The sequence below is a fragment of the Oryctolagus cuniculus genome, chromosome 13 (genome assembly GCF_051225735.1).
Source record: "Oryctolagus cuniculus isolate XC-2025 breed Fujian yellow rabbit chromosome 13, ASM5122573v1, whole genome shotgun sequence".
NCBI classification, from domain to species: Eukaryota; Metazoa; Chordata; class Mammalia; order Lagomorpha; family Leporidae; genus Oryctolagus; species Oryctolagus cuniculus.
Window position 1 is genome coordinate 63,497,012 of NC_142879.1, and position 20,914 is coordinate 63,517,925.

Below are 20,914 nucleotides of genomic sequence, written 5' to 3' on the forward strand. Positions count from 1 at the left end.
ACCTCCTTCTTTGAAGACCTGTTCTTTCCACTGGGATCTCACTCACAGAGATCTTTCATTTAAGGTTTTGGTGTTTGGTTTTTTGTTTTTTTTGTTTGTTTGTTTGTTTTTGCCAGAGTGTCTTGGCTTTCCATGGCTGAAATACTCTCATGGGCTTTTCAGCCAGATCGGAATGCCTTTAGGGCTGATTCTGAGGCCAGAGTGCTGTTTAGGACATCCACCATTCTATGAGTCTGCTGAGTATCTCGCTTCCCATGTTGGATCACTCTCCCCTTAATTTATTCTATCAGTTAGTATTAGCAGGTACTAGACTTGTTTATGTGCTCCCTTTGACTCTTAGTCCTTTCATTATGATCAATTGTGAACTGAAATTGATCACTTGGACTGGTGAGATGCCATTGGTACATGCCACCTTGATGGGATTAAATTGGAGTCCCCTGGTATGTTTCTAACTCTACCATTTGGGGTAAGTCAGCTTGAGCATGTCCCAAATTGTACATCTCTTCCCTCTCTTATTCCTACTCTTATGTTTAACAGGGATCACATTTCAGTTAAATTTCAACACTTAAGAATAACTGTGTATTAATTACAGAATTAAACCAGTCATATTAAGTAGAACAGACAAAAGAACTACTAAGAGGGATAATGTATTAAGTTGTTAAATTTGTGGTGCTACTGAACTGAGACTGTGAAAAAAGAGACGGTGGGGGAGAGAACTCACGGAATTCACGTGAGTACTCTCCAGAGACGCTACAATTCCGTAACTTTGGCAACCCAGTGGGAGACTGAAGGAGAATTTGAGCCCACTCTGAGGGCAGAACAGATTCCCTGTGTGGTCCTTGGGAAAGAGCTTCCGATCTCTGGCTCCTGTGGGTATATCATTTGCCTGCTAACTACCTCCAACTTCGTTCAGCTGTGCGGAATTACTTCCCTTTTGAATCAAAAAAAGAAAGAAAGAGAGAGAGAGAGAGATCTATCACGCCTAACCTGGGAGTGTCACCTTTGGCACACCAAACAGAGCTCTCAGGCCACACCCATCTCAAGCTCCATCAAAAACAGATAGTCCACTTAATCTAGAGTCATAGTATAACAAGAAAAAGCACCACAGTGAAGAAACCAAATATCTCCAATATGCCAAATAACAAACACAAAAACCGAGGTAATAAAAACAAGGAAGTCACCATGACGCCTTCAAATGAAAAAGACACCCCAATTCAAGATTATGAAGATGATGACACAGAAGAAATGCAAGAAGCAGATCTCAAAAAATTGATAAGAACATTAAGAAGTTCTCAAAAACAAATTCTTGAACTACAGAAATCCTTAATGGACAAGATAGAAAATCTCTCTCGTGAAAATGAAATATTAAGGAGGAATCAAAATGAAATGAAACAACTAGTACAACAGGAAACTGTGATAGTGACTGAAGTGAAGAATTCAATAGATCAAATGAAAAACACAATAGAGAGCCTTACAAACAGAATGGGTGAAGCAGAAGAGAGAATATCGGACTTAGAAGACAGAGAACAGGAAAGGATACAGTCAGACCAAAGAAAAGAAGAGGAAATTAGGAATCTAAAACATATTGTCAGGAATCTTCAGGATACTATTAAAAAACCCAACATTCGGGTTCTAGGAGTTCCTGAAGGCATGGAGAGGGAGAAAGGATTAGAAGGCCTTTTTAGTGAGATATTAGCAGAAAATTTCCCAGGTTTGGAGAAGGACAGAGAAATCCTAGTACAGGAAGCTCACAGAACCCCTAATAAACACAACCAAAAGAGATCCTCACCACAACACGTTGTAATTAAACTCTCCACAGTGAAACATAAAGAAAAGATCCTAAAATGTGCAAGAGAGAAGCGTCAGATAACTCTCAGAGGATCTCCAATCAGACTCACAGCTGACTTCTCATCAGAAACTCTACAAGCTAGGAGGGAATGGCGAGATATAGCCCAGGTACTAAGAAAGAAAAACTGCCAGCCCAGAATATTATATCCTGCAAAGCTATCATTTGTGAATGAAGGTGAAATAAAGACTTTTCATAGCAAACAGAAATTGAAAGAATTTGTTGCCACTCGTCCAGCCCTGCAACAGATGCTTAAAGATGTGTTACACACACAAACACAGAAACACGGTCATCAATATGAAAGAAGATAAAGGAAGGAAACCTCACAGCAAAAGATCACAGGGAATTCAAAGCATATATTAGAACTTATCTTTGGCAAATGGCAGGGCAAAGTTACCACTTTTCATTAGTCACATTGAACATTAATGGCCTGAACTGTCCAGTTAAAAGACACCGATTGGCTGATTGGGTTAAGGAACAAAACCCATCTATTTGCTGCTTACAAGAAACACATCTTTCCAACAAAGATCCATACAGACTGAAAGTGAAAGGCTGGAAAAAGATATACCATGCCAACAGAAATGAAAAAAGAGCAGGTGTAGCCATCTTAATATCGGACAACATAAACTTTACCACAAAAACTGTTAAGAGAGACAAAGAGGGGCACTATATAATGATTAAGGGATCAATTCAACAAGAAGATATAACAATTATCAATGTATATGCACCTAACTACAGGGCACCAGTTTATCTAAAAGATTTGTTAACGGACTTAAAGGGAGACTTAGACCCCAATACAATAGTACTGGGGGACTTCAATACTCCACTCTCAGAAATAGACAGATCAATAGGACAGAAGATCAACAAGGATACAGTAGATTTAAACGACACTATAGCCCAAATGGATCTAACAGATATATACAGAACTTTCAATCCTACAGCTAAAGATTTTACATTCTTCTCAGCAGTACATGGAACCTACTCTAGGATTGACCACATACTTTAAAATCAAGATTCTAATAGTGGCCAGCGCCAGGCTCACTAGGCTAATCATCTGCCTGCGGTGCCGGCACACCGGGTTCTAGTCCTGGTTGGGGTGCCGGATTCTGTCCCGGTTGCCCCTCTTCCAGGCCAGCTCTCTGCTGTGGCCAGGGAGTGCAGTGGAGGATGGCCCAAGTGCTTGGGCCCTGCACCCCATGGGAGACCAGGAGAAGCACCTGGCTCCTGCCTTCGGATAGGCCTGGTGCGCCGGCTGCAGCGGCCACTGTGGGGTGAACCAATGAAAAAGGAAGACCTTTCTCTCTGTCTCTCTCTCTCACTGTCCACTCTGCCTGTCAACAACAACAACAACAACAAAATACTGCAAGTGCTTATTTTATTGATGCTTAAATTTATTCTTTAAATACCACAATATCTGTGCTATGTGCATCACTAATTTGTCAACCAAGAACTAAAATGTTTAATGGTCTTAACTGGCTAAGGTTAGTTTATAAGGTACATATTTTGAGAAATACTAGAAATTCACTTAAATTTCCATAGTCAATTTCTTTAAAGTTAAGAAAGTAAATATGAGCATGTATACTATAATAATGAAATCCATTTATTTTTCACCACTGAAATACACAGATAATCTGTTTAAGATACAAATGCTGAGGAAGCCAGTGATGACTTAAGTAGTTGTCCCTGCTAACTGCACAAGAGACCTGGATTGAATTCCTGGTTCCTGGCTTTAGCTTAGCCCTGCCCTCGTTGTTGGAGGTGTTGGTGGAATGAATCGTTAACAGATAAAAGATTCCTCTTTCTCTTTCAACTGCCTCTTTCTCTCCTTCTGTATCTCTGCCTCTCAAGTAAATAAAATAAATAAAAAATTAGGGGTAGGCATTTGTCACTATAATTAAGATATTGTTTGGGACACCCACAGCCCATATAGACGTACCTGGGAGTCCCAGCTCCACTTCTCATTTTAGCTTCTAGCTCATGTGCACACTGGGAGGCACAGCTGACAGTTCAGGTAGCAGGGTCCTTGCCACCCAGGTGGGAGCGATGGATTGAATTTAGGGCTTCTGTATTTGGCCTGGCCCAAATGGCTGCAGAGGACATTTAAGAGTGAACTATCGGCCGGCGCCGCGGCTCACTAGGCTAATCCTCCGCCTTGCAGCGCTGGCACTCCGGGTTCTAGTCCCGGTCGGGGCGCCGGATTCTGTCCTGGTTGCCCCTCTTCCAGGCCTGCTCTCTGCTGTGGCCAGGGAGTGCAGTGGAGGATGGCCCAAGTCCTTGGGCCCTGCACCCATGGGAGACCAGTATAAGTACCTGGCTCCTGCCATCGATCAGCGCGGTGTGCCGGCTGCAGCACACCGGCCGTGGCGGCCATTGGAGGGTGAACCAACGGCAAAGGAAGACCTTTCTCTCTCTCTCTCTCACTGTCCACTCTTCCTGTCATAAAACAAACAAACAAAAAAATGAACTATCAAGGCCAGTGCTGTGACACAGTGGGTTCAAGCCCCGGGTCTGCAGTACCTGCATCCCATATGGGCGCTGGTTCGGGTCCCGGCTGCCCACTTCCAATCCCGCTCTCTGGTATGGCCTGGGAAGACAGTAGAAGATGGTCCAAGTCCTTGGGCCCCTGCACCCATGTGGCAGACCTGGAGGAAGCTCTGACTCCTGGCTTTAGATTGGTTGGCACAGCCCCGGCCATTCTCTCCCTCTCTCCCTCTCTCTCTCTTTTTCTCTGCCTCTGCCTCTCTGTAACTCTGCTTTTTGAATAAATAAATAAATCTTAAAAAAAAATGAATTAACCAGTGGATGGAAGATATCTCTCTCTCTGCCTTTCAAATACATAAACTTTAAATAAATAAATTTAATATAAATAATTTACAATAAAATATAAGCCCTTTCCATTTTGCCTTTTACTCCTCAGTATGTTTTCCTAAGTTTTAACACTTTTGATGCTATCCTTTTTAAAAAAAAAAAAAAATTGAAAGATTTATTTATTTATTTATTTCAAAGAGTTACATAGAGAGAGGAGAGGGAGAGAGAGAGAGGTCTTCCATCTGCTCGTTCACTCCCCAGTTGGTCACAACGGTTGGAGTTGCACCAATCTGAAGCCAGGAGCAGCTGGGACTAGAACCGGCACCCATATGGGATGCCGGCACTGCAGGCAGCAGCTTTACCCATATATCACAGTGCCAGCCCATTGATGGTATTCTTTTGCTGTATTATTCAGTAAATAAAAATAATTTTAGCATCTGTTAAGTAAGGAGGCCATTTTTCCATTTTTCTTTTATCAGTTTCTGTAATTGTCTGTTTGCTTTCTAGATTTCAAACAAACTGATGTAGACGTTTAGGAAGTTCATATTTGTCAGTCTTCCTGTAAGTCTGTATGGAGGTAAAGGAATTATTACAGAGTGATGGAGATGCTTAATCTGTTTTTATGGATGGATGTATTTATGGATGGAAGCTGTTGTTAAAAAGTTTTCAACTCGTTATAAGCAAACAACTTTCTGTTAAAGTGTGGTGCAGCAAAGAATGAGTTCTGTTTCTTTAGAACTACTCAAAAAGACTTACTCATCAGAAGGGTAATTACAGTAAATGGCCTTGAGATTGTTTCCAATCCTGAGATAATATAATTCTAGTTCAACTTAATTTGTTGACTTATTTCAGATGGAATTTAAGTGCTATGGATAAACTTAGCAAATGCTGAACTGAAAGCAGTAAGGCAAGGGAACATTAAAAGTAAAATTAAGGGCTAAATCAACTTTAAATAGGACCTTTATTACATTTGTTACATAATGAGTGTGTATTGGTGTTAGGTTTTAAATATCATGGGTATGTGATTATTTTCTGATGTTATCAAGTTGGGTTTTTCCATTTTATTTATAAACATAAATAAAGTAGGTTGGAATAATTAAGAATTGAGAAAGAAAACAAATTAAGGCCCTTCTCATAATTTCTGACAATTTTAAAATTTGACTTGCTTTGAAAATGAATAGTTTTTTGTAAATTTATTTTTTTTTAAGTGGGAAGAATCAATTTTCACATGTTGAAGGCATTTGATTTTCAAATAGAAGTTCTAGTAATTTCATTCTTGTTTTAGTTTTTTGAGGGCCATTGGGAAGAAGCTTATTGAATTTTTTGTCACTATGACTTATTTTTATCTATTTATTTGAGAGGCAGAAAGACAGGATGAGGCCTGAGGGGTTGGGGAACAGATGAAGAGAAAGAGCACTCTGATCTGCTGGTTCTCTCTGACATGCCCTCAAAGACCAAGACTGAACCAGGCTGAACTGATGCAGGAGATCGGAGCTCAGTCCAGGTCTGTCACGTAGGCAACAAGAACTCGAGTACTTGAGCCATCCCCTGCTGCCTCCCAGGATCTTCATCAATAGGAGGGTAGAGTCGGGAGCTGGAGCTCGCTGCTAAACCCAGGCACTCTGACATGGAACGTGGGCATCTCAACTGCTAGACTAAACACCCACCTCCACTACACTTTTGAACCTAAATTAGTTTGTTTTTTAAGATAGCTTTTAGTTGAATATAGGAAATGCACGTAGGTTTTATAGTTTAGGGTATTCTGGCTTTTTATAGTTTAGTGTATTCTAATACTTCTCTAATGATGAAACGAATTTCTAAAATTTTCAGCAATCATACTAATTGGAGAAATACCAAATCTAAAAAATTTCAGGCAAATGTAACCATTAGATAATACTATTTTTAAAAAAAACTTTATTTGTAAATTAGAAGCAAACTTAGCAGATTTGTATGTTAATTGATCTCTACAGGTTCTCAATTATCTCGCAAAGCCTGTAATTCATTTATTTAGACTTACCTGGTAATTGCATTTTCCAAATATATTTCTGCATCTACAACAGCCTTGAACTGGGGAAGAAATAATAATAAATTGTATAAAGAATGACACAAAACACTTTGAAGATGTTATATATGCTTATTACTTAATGATATTTTAAAATTATTTCACTTAAATGTATATTTTCCTTCCATGTTATATTCGGTGTTACAAAGTACAGAGTATGCTTATTTCCAATCTATGAATTTTGTCAGAAAATATTCTTTAACTCGAATTTATAGCATTATACATGATCAGTTTTAAGTTATCTGCAAAGCTTACAGTATGTATTAAGTGCTATGAACTTAAATAAGAAAAATTACTTTCTAAATTTTCTTAAGTAAAGCCTATCTGATCAAGTCTTTAAAGGAAGATTTTATAATGTAGACTAAATAGTTAACCATAAAATTTGAGTTAATAACATAGATTAATATTTTTAATTGCTAATTTTACCTAATTAAGATTTGGATGATAGTACATTTTAGTTGATGATATTCCATTTTAGATAAGGTTCAATTCAATAACATAAAGTAATCCTGGGCATATTACCTAAATTTCTTGGTTATACATCTCTGTATCTGTAATTTAGAATTGTTAGATTCAGTAATCCTTGATAGTGCCTCCAACTCTAATAAACTATATTGACATTTAAAAAATGCCATTCTTAGGAAAGTTATTTTGCATTTATGTATATGACCTCTAGAGGGCACCATAGGATTTACTTGCAGGCATTGCCTGATAAATTCCAGCAGCGATTGATCTAGTTTTTACAATCCAACAGGTGTGTGGAGAAATGCGCTTTCAGATGAATAAAACCAAAATGGAGAGGGATGAGGCAGAAAAGGAACACATAAAGTACAAAGCAAAAGTTAAAATGGATCTTGAAATTAAAGATCAGGTAAGAGATGGCACAAGTATATCTGCAGCAGTTGAAAATCTCATGTTCTTTCTAATGTTGATGTACTTTAATTCCTAAATTATGCATTTCTATTATATTATTTATAAATAATGCAATGACCCAGTTATCCTATTAAAAGAATTTCATTTATAGTTGCCTAAAATTATCACCTTTCAATATGAAATGGTGAGAGTACAACTGTGTGCATATGAAATTCCAATCTGACAGGTCATAAATATACATTTGGATATGTGTATCTATTACTTACAAAAGTTAAAAAAAATGTTCTAATGCACAGTTTGAACCTAAAATATACGTACATGAAGTTCTTGAAAGATGCCAACTTGAATCCAATTTTAAATGAAAAAGTTAAAAATTTGTAAGATGAGATGAGTTGATATGTAAATATGTCAATCAAATTGATTGTTGGCAGAGTGAAACCAGTTTTAACTAAGATAACCATGAATACTTTTGCTCACGAAGCCTAAATACAGTGAAACTAGAAATGTTAGAGAAGAAAATGCTGCTTACTTCAATGTTAGTTTGAACAGATGTTTTATGTTATATCTTTATTGAGATATAATTTTAATTGACTCTAATTTTAATTGACAATTTGGATAAAGTTTTTAAAGAGACAATTCTAGTAGACTGACTTTGATTTTCTGTTTTTATACTGTAATACAGACATAGTAGTACAGGACATGAAAACTTATATTCTTTATATTTAATGAATAGTTGTTTAATTTATTCAATTAAAATAATAAAGCTGAATTCTTGGTGTCAATATTTAAAAGATTTATTTATTTATTTGAAAGTCAGAGTTACACAGAGAGAGAGAGGAGAGGCAGAGAGAGAGAGAGAGAGAGAGAGGTCTTCCATCCGATGGTTCACTCCCCAGTTGGCTGCAACAGCCAGAGTCCTGCTGATCTGAAGCCAGGAGCCATAAACTTCTTCTGGGTCTCCCACATGGCTGCAGGGGCCCAAGGACTTGGGCCATCCTCTACTGCTTTCCCAGGCCACAGCAGAGAGCTGGATCAGAAGTGGAGCAGCCAGGTCTCAAACCAGTGCCTATATAGGATGCCAGTGCTTCAGGCCAGGGCATTAACCTGCAACGCCCCAGCACCGGCCCCAGTGTCAATATTTTAAAGAAACAAATACAGTGTGGAAATGGGTAGCTCCAAGTACATTTTTTCCTGATATTTCAAGATTTTTTATTGCATCTTCCAACAAATTTTCCCTTTCAATCTAATCAACTCCTCATGACAACTGATGCAAGGACAACTGGGAAAAAGTACTTAGAATTGAAAGTGATAATGAAGTTCACTACAAAGTTTTTAAGTCACAATTAAAATTGTTAATACTATTTTAAAAACTAGACAAGCAGAATAAAATTCTGCTTTTATATCAGTATATTCAAAGTGTCATGAGTTTTAAATTTTCAATGGATTTTTCATTATTAGCATGTACAAATTATGAAACTATTTTATTTCATCCAGTTGGGGGCGTACCTGATAGTGGAATGGAAAATCCTTTCTATCAGGAGCTGAAGGCCTCGGACTAAGTCAAACACATAGAGAACTTTTTTTCCTGGCATATTATAATTTTTTAAAGGTACCATATTGGCATGCTCACTAGGATTATTATATAATATTGTATTATAACATTCTGCCAGCATATTTTAGAATGAGAAAATATAGCAGGGAAGAGTTTCTGAATTATTAAAATTACCTTAGAATGTTCTAGAAGATAAAGACACTATAGTAATAAGAAGAGTTTATATATAGCTTATAAATGAATAAACTGTTTAGAAGTATTTATAATATTTTTCTTTTTGCAGTGTATCTCATTTTAGTTAACTAGTGATGGTGTGGAAGCTCAAGTTGCAGGATTTCAAAAGGAGGAGTTTTTGTTTATAAACAAATCCTGATACCAGTGAAATATTAGCAATCTTCAGAGTGACTTTTAGTGATAAGTCATTTGATAGAGATGTGCCTTTTTAGCAGGTCTTTGCGTTAGGAATAAAACCTCTGAACAGTTATGAGATGTTTGTGCTGTTATGTGCTTGTTACCATTCCCCCCCCCCCCCTTGGGCAGAATGTGAGGAAATCTTATAGGTACTCTTTATAACTATTTTGTATTGAACAGGCAGTTTCAGAAAAGAAAGAAGTGGTGTCTCATTCCATGGATGATTTGAAGTAGCAAAGCAGCAATTGTTCTTTGGTCTTTCAGCCATGACCTGACCTTCTGTCTGTAAGACCAAAGAGCTACATTGCTTGGCCACCATCTGCACTCATGAGAAAAATTTACATTTAACTTTTAAAAGCTTGCTATGTTGAGCATTTATCTGAAATATTACCATAACATAAAGCATATTTAATTTTAAGGTGATATATATCATACAATTCAGCATAACAGAAAGACTATCTCTAGGTTTGCAAACAAGGTATTCTTCATAATCTAGTCATTTTATTCATATTTTCATCTAACCACTCAATATACTTTTTAAGTAGGTGGGAAACTGTGGGATTGGAATGTGGTGATAACAAGAGCTTTTTTGATGTATACAAAATAGGGCAAATGGTTGACCACCAAAATAATTTTCCTTGTGACCTGAGCCTTGACTCTGGCATAATTAGAAGGAAAGGTTAGGAGAATAACAATGGCAGACTCTTCCACCCACTTTCTTCTTTTCTTTTTTGTATTGTGTCAGGACCCGATAGGCAGATTATCCTTCCCATGAACTCCTTTGTATCTCTTCAGTTTAGAGGATGCCTGTCAGCCTCAGAGGATGCTTATTGCTTGAAAAAAAAAAAAAAAAAAGACAGTTAGTATGGGAAAGAAAGAGAAATAGGTGCCTAGATTTTTTTGAGAGAATTTTTGTGGCCAACAGGTACACACATAACTCACTCCATCATGGGAATTTAAAAACATACATGAGGCCAAAGGGAATATGATAATGCACCCCCACATTTCCAGTGCCTGCAGTCTTCATTTTGCCTAGCCCATCTCACATTTTTTTCTCAGTTCTTTCTTTGTCTTCCTTGTTTCCTGCTTCATTTTCTTTGTTATCTTTTTCTTTACTTTTTTTATGTTTACTCATAAATACCCATATGCATCTCTGAAGAATATTTTTACATAACTACCATGTCATTGTTACCCCAAATAATATTAGCAATAATTATTTAATATCAAATAATGCCAGGCTGTATTCAAATATGTGCTTGATTTGCAGTTGGTTTATTCAATTCAGGAAGACAATTACATTTTTATGTTAAAGTGCTGCAATATTACCCTCTTTAATAGGAAATAAAGTAAATATTAGTAAAGTTTCAACTTTGGTATTTATTAAATTTCACATATAATCGTTTTTATTGTGTTTTATATTCATAAAATACCCTATGATCATTCTAAACAAGTACACTCTTTGAGGGAAATAACTACCATGCAACATTCCTGATCATCATATGAATCTGAAACCAAAGTACGTAATTAACTCCAGAGCTTTCTATTTAAAATTTTGGGGTACTGCAGGAACCCCTTGCATTACAAGGGTTGGCTGTTCTTAAATGAGTGGTGCATAGTGGAACTTTCTTTGCCAGCTTCCATTTGGGCAGATGAATCTCATCAGATGATTTTTTATATCTCATAAGCTTTCATAAGGGCCCAGAGCAAAGTAAATACAGGGTGTGTGTTAAAGTTAGCAAATTTTTCTTTTTTCCCTCAGCCTTTCTTTCTTTTCTCTCTCTCTCTCTCTCCTTTTACTGGTCATGTGCTTTTTAATTGGCTCGTTAATGCCAAGCTGCTTCTTATACAGGACTGCTCATGGGGGATTACAGTCATGACTGGGTGTGCATTTGTAGCCCATCCTGCTGGGTTGTCTCTTACTCCAATCACTGAGCCTACACACTGTGCCCCACAGGAAGGGAAAGAAGTCACTCTCCTTCATCTCAAGGAGGTCATATAGGCATTCTCCAGGAGATTGCATCCTGCACGCTGGTGCATACCTGCTTCCTAGATCAGGGGTGGGCAAGGAGCTCTGCCTGGAGTCCATTGAGTGTGCTGTGGTGCTACCAGCCTGGGGCAGGAACAGTCACCTCCATGTCTTCCCTAAAATACCACAGATGTGCACACTGACACCATCCCTTCCTAAAGTCACATTCAGCTCTTGCCATGAGCAAAAGACAGTCGCAGAACACATGCCTCCACCCAGACATGACCTGGTCTCATCCTGGGTGGATGGCGGCAGCAGCAGCAAGACAAGGGCAGGAAAGAAGAAGCTGAAGGAGACTTGTTTCTGAGACCTATCTCAGGGCTGCAGTGAGCCAAGGAGGTTCCTTTGCCCTGACCATACTTACAAAACAGAATTACAAGATAGAATCATTAAGAATTTCAAGACAGTGACTCTAGAGAGTGAAAACTACAAGTTCAGGGCCCTTGTAAACAGCGCATGTGTGACTATACTGATTACAGGCCCGAGAAGCTGCCTTGACTCTGGGAATAGGCAAACAGATGTGGTGCACTAATACACATACATATATAAACTCCTACTCACATATACAGACATGTAAGCATATTCAACATACATGCCCAATGTACATTAAAAGTGAGTAGCCAACTGTAGTTTTATTAGAACACTACCATACCAATTTGTTTATGTATTGACTACTGCTGCTTTCCTGCTACAGCAGAATTGAAGAGTTGCAGCAGAGACCATGTGTCTCACAAAGCCTGAAGTCCTTACTCCAACCATTTATTGAAAGATTTTCTAACTCCTTCCCTACATATAGAAACACAACTGTATTTTTAAGTTTCCTTTGCTCTATTACAATATAGAACTTTTGGTCTGAAGACCCATCAATCTTAAATTATAATTTAGTGCTTTTAGAATATGTTATAGATTACTGAATTTTCCATATCTCTGGTCTCTTATTCAATAGTATTTCTGAGTGTAACTCTGGTTACCATGTTATTATTAGTGGCATATGGCTTGATAATGGCTTGGATGGGATACAGTATTGGTTTAAATTTTCAGTTTTGTTTTTAGGTTGGTACTAAATTTACTTTTCAGAGATAACAAAACTCACATAGAAAGCTTTTCTTAGCAGTATTGTATGAGTTATAACTTTGGAGTTGTGGCTACTATTAGGTAAGAAATATTGAAATTCAAAATTACCTTAATGGAATTATCAAGGCAAATCTTTAGATTTAAAAATATATATATTTTAAAAATTAGCTGAAGAAATTAGGTCAGAAAAGAATTTAAGAGTTGCTCATGTCCACAGCAGTAAGAATCAGCATTTTATATTTTTAAAAAGATTTATTTATTGTTTGAGAGGCAAAGAGAAAGAGAGAGAAGTCTTTCATCCACTGGTTCACTCCCCAAATGGCCGCAACGGCCAGAGCTGGGCCAATTGGAAGCGAGGAGACAGGAGCCTCCTCTGGGTCTCCCATGAGGGTGCAGGTGCCCAAGGACTTGGGCCAACTTTTACTGCTTTCCCAGGCCATAGCAGAGAGCTGGATAGGAAGTAGAGCAGCCAGGACTCGAACTGGCACCCATATAGGATGCCAGCACTACAAGTGCCGGCTTTACTCGCTACGCCACAGCACCGGTGCCAGGAATCAGTACTTTAAAACCGATTTTAAGCACGTACTGTATCAACATGGGAATTATTTCCTAAATGAAATTTACTTACATTGTTGGAAAAAAATGCATCTTTTATTATTTGAGAGGTAGAAAGAGAGCAAGGCAGTCAGAGAGTGAAAGCTCCAACCCACTAGTTTATTCCCCAAATGTCTGTAACAGCTGGGGCTGGTCTGGGGCCAGAGCCAGGAGCCAAGAACCAGGAATGTAACCAATGGGTGACAAGAACACAGCTACTGTCAGAGTCTTCATTGATAGGAAGCCGGAGTCAGGCGCTAGAGCTGGGAATTGCACCAGGCACCCTGATGTGGGATGGGAGTATGTTAGCTGCTATGCTAAGCACCCAGTCCCCAAGAAATGCATCTATTTTATATGGCATTGTGTAAAGATGAGAGGAAGCCATGGAAGTCTTGAAAGTAAGCTCTGTTCAAGGCCAGAGCAATAAAAATCACTACAGAAAGTTGAAGACCTTTTTACCTTTTTACTGATAGAAGACTGAAACATTACTTCACTGTCTTCAAGAATTTGACAGGTAATTTCAAAAGGAAAGTTAAACACCTGATCTTGATCTTCAATATGAAAAGAACAAGAACAATTTAATTCAACAACAGATTTAATTACAGTAACTGGAAATCACAATAGCCTAAAATAAGAATTTTTTGACAGTAAGAAAATGGAAATAGATTGTTGGCAACAGGTCATGGAACCATGTAACTTTCTTCCCTGAAATTTTAGTTTTAAATACTAGGAGCAATATGATTTACCAGAAGACCCAGCTAATGGATCTTTGAAGTGCACTCTATTCTATTTGATTCTAGAAGCATCCTAGAAATAGAGTATTTTATCTGTTCAGAATGGGTAACAGTGGTGTCAGTCTTTTCTACTTGAGACCTAGTGCCTACAGATTAATATTATACTCTGTTCGGTTGCATTCTCTGCTTTGTGTCATTAAAGTTATGTAGTCTCTTCAGAAGGCTTTTGAGAGTATACTAAGATAGTGGACGGCTTCTCAAGAGCTAGGCTGCAGAGACTTATCCAACCACCACCTGCAGTTTCACTTTGCTCTCTAAAAGATGACTGGGAGAGGGGCCATTTGGCATGTGTGATCACTCTGTCCCAGTGATGACAGAGTTGCTCTCCAGAGTTCTTCACACTCTCTTTCCGTGCTGTATGCTTTTCATGTTCCCATCCCTGCTCCTTACTCAGATAATTGTAGGTTCAGGGGGCCTGGTTTCCTCTGACCAGTATACCACTGGACACTGACACTGTGAGGGTAATAACCAGAAGACCCAGGTCCTGCCCTTAGGGAGTTTATATTCTAGTCAAGGAGTCAGGGTACACATCTGAACATGCCTTGAGAATACTTGCAGCATCTCGACAAGTGCAAATTAATGTGGTGTGAACTTCATGCTGGCTACAGCCCATGAGAGGGAGAATCGAGTTCCATGTGTGTGATGCAATAAAGCTTTTTTTTTTTTTATAGCATCTTCTCTAAGTATGCCCTAAAGCATTGTTCAGCATACTTAGATAAATTTGTGTTCTTATCACAGCTTAACCAAGAATTCTGAGAAAATTCTTCTCCCTGGCATATGTCTAATAAATCAGTCTCTTTTGTTCTTGTCCTGGTGATGCTTAAAGGGGACAAATAGAATTTACTGTATTATGCACATAATTTAAAATATCTCCATTTAATAAAGTCTTAAATTACTGAACTTACTATTTTTCTAAAACAATATGCCAAATTAGTTTCTTCACTTTAAATCATCTTTGTGTTGATCGAGTTGCAAACTTAGCAGTAAAAAAGTCAATTTGATTTTTTTTTTTTTTTTACACAAAGGAACAGTTCCACATCAATCTGGTTACTTAATACCAAGTTAGAGGTCTTGGGGTATTTAGCATTTAAAAACGTCACAGTGATTTGGGCAACTGTTTTTAGGGCCAGTATGTGTATAATTCATTTGTAGAAACACTGTGCTCAAAAAGAGTCTCTTAAGTTTTCCTTTAATTTGATTCTCTAACAAAGATGATAATGTTATTTACTGTAATGATTTATTTTAAAAAAAATCAAACATATAGGCAGAAACAATAGAGCTATTTAGGATGCAAGAGCACAATAGGAAACAAAACATGCCCACTTAGAGATAATATGCCTAATGGGATAAACATTTAGGAGTAAATGATTGTTTTTGAAAAGGAATACAAAACTATAAACTGAACTCAAGGAATATTTGTATGTTGTCAGGGTCTGCATTTAGTGACTTTAAATAAATGAAATTTTTGCTGTGTTTTCAATTGTAGTGACTGATATGTATTCTGGTTCTTTAAATTTTTTTTGCATGTGTATTGTGACTTTAAAAATAGATTCACCAGACCAACCTGCCAGTTTTGCAGAATATCTTCTCAGGTACTTCAGTCTGCAGTGCTGGGAGCTACCAGGTGGCAACAATTCTTTGTATCCATGCAGTCTAGCCAACCCAAAGGCATTTAGTCATAGGACAGCTACATATGCCTTTATTTTACAGTCCATGAATATTAGTACCCATATCTAGTATGAATGTTACTAATTGCTACATTTGTATACATTTTTAAATGTTTATTGTATAAATATAAACACATAACAAAAGCCAATAATCTCATCACCCAATACAGAGCAAATTGTTTTCATTTTCTGACCTTCCACTGTTTGTCCATATGCATATATAATATTAACAAGTAGCAAACATAGCCTAGATGTAATTTTTATTTTTTTCACTTAACATTATCTTAAGTGTTTTTCTGTGTTGCTCCTCATCTTTTTTTTTTTTTTTAAGATTTATTTATTTATTTGAAAGGCAGAGTTAGAGAGAGAGAGGGGGAGAGACAGACAGATCTTCCATCTGCTAGTTCACTCCCCAAATGGCTGCAATGGCAGGAGCTGGGCCAATCTGAAGCCAGGAGCCAGGAGTCTCTTCCAGAGAGAGGAAGAAAGGACAAGGGAGGGGGAGGAAGAATGCCCCCATCCACTAGTTCATTCCCCAGATGCCCACAATGGTGGAGCTGGACCAGGACCAGAGTCAACAGCCAAGAATGCAATCTAGGTCTCCCATGTGAGTGGCAGGAACTCAAATATGTGAGCCATCACTGCAGCCACCCAGAGTCTGCATTAGCAGGAGGCTGGAGTCAACAGCTAGAGCCAGGGAATGTACCCAGATACTCCAATGTCAAAGGCAGGTATGCTCGCATGTAAAAGTCTGCTCTCCTAAGTCCTATTTTGAAAGGGCAGACCCTATTACAAGTTATAACCCTTTTACCCTAATTCCAGTTTTTTAAATTCAGTGACCATGTATTATATGCACTGTGCTTTCCTATAGTGAATTTCTGTCAATAAGGAAGATGCAGGATAATTACAAGTCAAAAATCAATATGCAAACAAATATACATGGAAGTCTGTCAGAGAGATCATAGTGGCCATAAGCAAACTACTAAAGGATGTAGGGATTTAGAAGAGGGAAAGAGGACATCAATTAGGATGGGTAGGATATTGCCCAGCCTAGATGGGAGATGAAGGCATTTGATTAGAAGGTCCATCATGGCAGTTTGAGCAAAGGAAGGACTGAGAAAGGAGAATACATTCAAAGAACATATGTGTCTTTTGATTCCAGGGTATTCTTGTATAACCCACCTTAGTATAAATTCCATGTCTCTTTTGTAATAGATTACCCATCATAAGTGAGCTTTTATAACTCTCAGAATTCCAGTGTAATTGACTGTTTATAACATACCTCATGCCCAGCAGTCAGGCACTGAAGTTGTGCTCTGTTCTGAAAATATTTGCATGTTTTTCATTTTCTTTATATTATTTTCTATGTAATAGAAAATTTTTAAGATTCTCAGACTTCTGGGAACATAACAAAATGTCATTTTAGTAGCAGTGTTAGAGTCAAATAGAATTGCTGGCCTGGAAATAAAGGATTTATAGTTATCTTGATTATGAAGAGATACCTTTATGATATAAGGTGAAACACAGAGTATACAGGGTGTAATTCACCTGTGGACTGTGAATCCAAAGACTTGACTCTAAGCTTGATTTGTGTCATCAGCTAACTTCCTAAGCAAGCCTCTCTGAGCCTCAATTTCTTTCCCAGTGAAGTGAGAAATTTGGAGAAATGATAGCTAAGGTTCTCTCCAACTCTAATTTTTTTTATTTCTAGAAACATAGAAAATAGTTTTCTATCCCTCTTAATAACAATCATAAAAATTACAAGGAGTATCAATTGCCATTCTGTATTTCCAGTTATTCACTCATTGTATAAAAGTGATACATCTGTTAAAATGATAAGAATTAATTTTTTTACTGTCATCAACAATTTTAGATCATATTCTTTTTATTATGATTAATATGATAATAAAATGCCTAGACTTTTAAACAGCTGGATTAATTATAAGACTAATATCATTTAATTTATAATAAGTATTAAAATCCATCTCTAAATTAAGAATTCAGTTCTACTGAAAAGGTCTTAGGCATGAGAAAATTGTCAAAGGTAGTATTTTGGAGGAGAAGCAGGCTTTTACAAAAGCTTGTGAAATTAGATATGCTCAGTTTCTCACATGTGTGAACTCAGGATCATAGGAACCCTATCAGTGGCTTCTTGTTTGAGAAATGTAGCATTGTTCATGCTTTCACTATCTGTTTTCCCTTAGTGGCCTTATAAATGCAGTCTTAGAATGAAAGAAATACTGTGGCAGTTCGAGACATAAATGACCTAGAGTATCATAATAATTTTTTTGTTTTGAGTTTTTATAAAATTAAAATGAAAATAATTTTTTATAATTATATGATGGATTACACAGATCCCCAACATGTTTTCTGCACTCACACACAGAAGCCCAGTGTGAGACAGACTGCCCTATTCAGAGATTCTAGATGTAACTCTGACTTGTTCATGGTTCCCAATGTTACAAGATGCTTACATTTTCATGTTATGTTCTTAAGAGCTGGTCAAGTTAATTTAACCCTTTCTCTCTCTCTAAGATTTACTTATTTGTTTCAAAGTAAGAATCACAGAGAGAGAGGGAGAGACAAGGGGAGAGACTTCCAACCACTGGTTCACTCCCCAAATGGCCGCAACAGCCAGGGCTGGGCCAAGGCAAAGCCAGGAGCCGGGAGCTTCTTTTGGGTCTCCTATGTGAGTGCAGGGGCCCAAGGACCTGGGCCATCCTCTGCTGCTTTCCCAGGTGCATTACCAGGGAGCTGAATGGGAAGTGGTGCAGCCAGGACTCGAACTGGCAGGATGCTGGCACTGCAGATGGCAGCTTAACCCACTACACTGGCCCCAGTTTAAACCTCTCTGATGTTATCATATGTACTTAAGTACATTAGTTACACCAATATTTAGGGAAAAGACAAGAAAGCTGTAGAGTCTTTCTTTCTGGTCTGCCTTCTGCCATCCCTGGGAATTTCTGGATTTCTATGTGAAGAATGGAAAATTCTTTGTTCATACTGTCTCTACTTACCAACTAAACTTTAGATGCCTCCTCTCTCTCTCTCTCTCGCTCTTGCTCTCTCTCTCTCTCCTTCCTCTCTCCCTCCCTCCCTCCCTTTTGTCTCCCCCTTCTTTGTCTCCTTCCCTTTTCCTCCCTGCCTCCCTCCTTCCTTTCCTTCTTTCCTCATTCCTTTGCTCTGTTTAATAAATCATGTAAATAGGGGCATTACTCTGTCTTCACGAGTCATCGTATGACTGAAAGTTCCCATTAAAGCACAAGGGAATTGCTCATCTTTTCAGACATAATGGCAGCCAAGGAAAAGAGGGAGGTAAAAATAAACTTAAGAAGATAGAAGGGAAAGAATGGTTCCATCTGAATGATTGTCCCATCATTACAAGTGCTGTTTTTTCTGTTGTATTCTCTGACTTGGCCAGAACTTTCTGCATAGAAATCTGAATTCACTCATACTAAGAAGTGATTGTCATATACTAGTTTATATTAGAAGAGACTTTAAGGTGTCATTTTCACCCTATCTCTGTACTTAAATTTGTCATAGAATAGTAGAAATATCAGATGTGTTTAGTAATTTGTCACATACAAAAGTTTATAGAACAAGAACCAGACATGTTTTAATCTAGAGGAGGATCCAAGACCGTCTGATAGGTGGACCAAATATCTGTTTATATCTATGTTTTAACATTTGCATATGGAAATGTATCTTTTAATATATCTTACTAATCTATAATCTCAGAAATATTACTTGATAATTTTTCTTAGAATCAGAGCCTGAAGTTTGAAGTATCTAAATGCTGAATTTAGCAGACTTTAGACTCACCTCAACAGCAAAGAGAACAAGAAGGACCAAAGAATTGTCTTCTTAACTATAAAAACAAGAAAAGAAAAGGAAAGAGGAAAAAAGTGGGAAGAGTAAATGGGAAAGATTTCTAAATGCTTATTTTTATCCACTTGACTGTGGCAGAGAGAGAGAGAGACTGTCTTCCACCCATAGGTTCATTCCCCAAGCATCCACTGCAGCCAAGGCTGGCCAGACTGAAGCCAGGAGCCAGGAATTCCATCCAGGTTTTCCATGTCGGTAGAAGGGGCCCAAGCACCTGAGCCATCCTCCACTGCCTCCCAGGGTACACTTGCTAGAAACTGGATCATAAGCTGAGGATCCAGAATTTGAACCAGCATTCCTATATGTGATGCCAGTTAACTCTCTGCACAACACCCACAATAATGAGAAAGATTTTAGAAGAATTTATTCTAAAGACATTTACATTGAGAATAATTGAACTTTTTCCCCTATTTATACTGCTTCACATTAAATCATAATTCAGAAGAAATAAACATGGCCCCAGATTCATCAGGGTAATCTATCAGGATCAGAAGGGAACCACAATTCTGAATTTTTTTAAACTACGAGTATACTTTTTAACCGCAAAGCAATGCAATTTATGAAAACAACTTTTGTCTTTAGTTTCTCTTATTTCAATGGCCAGAACATAAAGGACTGGATGGAGGGCCTCGGATAATGAAGAGCAATGGCCTGATGGGCACTAACAGCCAAAAAGACTTTAATGATTTACTCTGCCCTCTTCCTTTTTCAGATGACTAGACTGTGCTGAGCTGAGAGTAATCTCATTCTATTCATTCATTTAACTAATATTTATTCATAAGCTATTATGTGTCATACACAAATAGGTAGAGGGGTTGCAATGAGGAATAAAATACATGTAGTGCTCTTATACTCTGGTGAGAAAGTTAAATGTGATGAGCTTTTAGTGGAGGGAATAGCCTATTATGATGGGGAAGGGTTAAGAAAGTTCTACACACTTATAGTCAATTGCTTTTAAATGCTGTTAATAAAATTCAATAAGGAGCAGTCTTTTTAACAAATAGTGCTAAGAAAACTGGATACCCTTGTGTAGAAAGATGAAGAGTCCCAACTTCAGACTATTTGCAAAAGAAAAAAAAACAAACCTCAAAATAAGTGAAAGACCTAAATGTAAAAACTAAACTTATAAAACTTTTAGAAGAAAACAGACAAAAATTCTAATGATTTTGGGCTAGGCAGTGGTTTCTTAGATATGACATGAGAAGTACAAGGAACAAAAGAAAAATTAAATAAATTGGACATCATCAAAAATAAACATTTTGGGGGCCTATGCTGTGGCATAGCAGGTAAAGCTGCTGCCTGCAGTGCCGGCATACCATATG

At 37.7% G+C, this 20,914-nt stretch overlaps 1 protein-coding gene across 28 annotated transcripts in view; it reads left to right on the forward strand.

The window, feature by feature from the left end:
* SDCCAG8 (SHH signaling and ciliogenesis regulator SDCCAG8) overlaps positions 1 to 20,914 on the forward strand; it is a 267,441-nt gene that overhangs the window by 86,079 nt on the left and 160,448 nt on the right. For 27 of the 28 annotated variants that reach the window (XR_007909721.3, XM_051820791.3, XM_008268182.5 and 24 more), the window contains one exon: positions 7,471 to 7,587. Coding sequence is in view for 26 of the 28 variants with exons in the window: in XM_051820791.3 (XP_051676751.2) it covers positions 7,471 to 7,587 (117 nt within the window). In the remaining 2 variants the exon portion in view is untranslated. Of the gene's footprint in view, positions 1 to 7,470; positions 7,588 to 20,914 lie in introns of those variants that run through there. The other variant, XR_016219741.1, reaches the window with a different exon arrangement.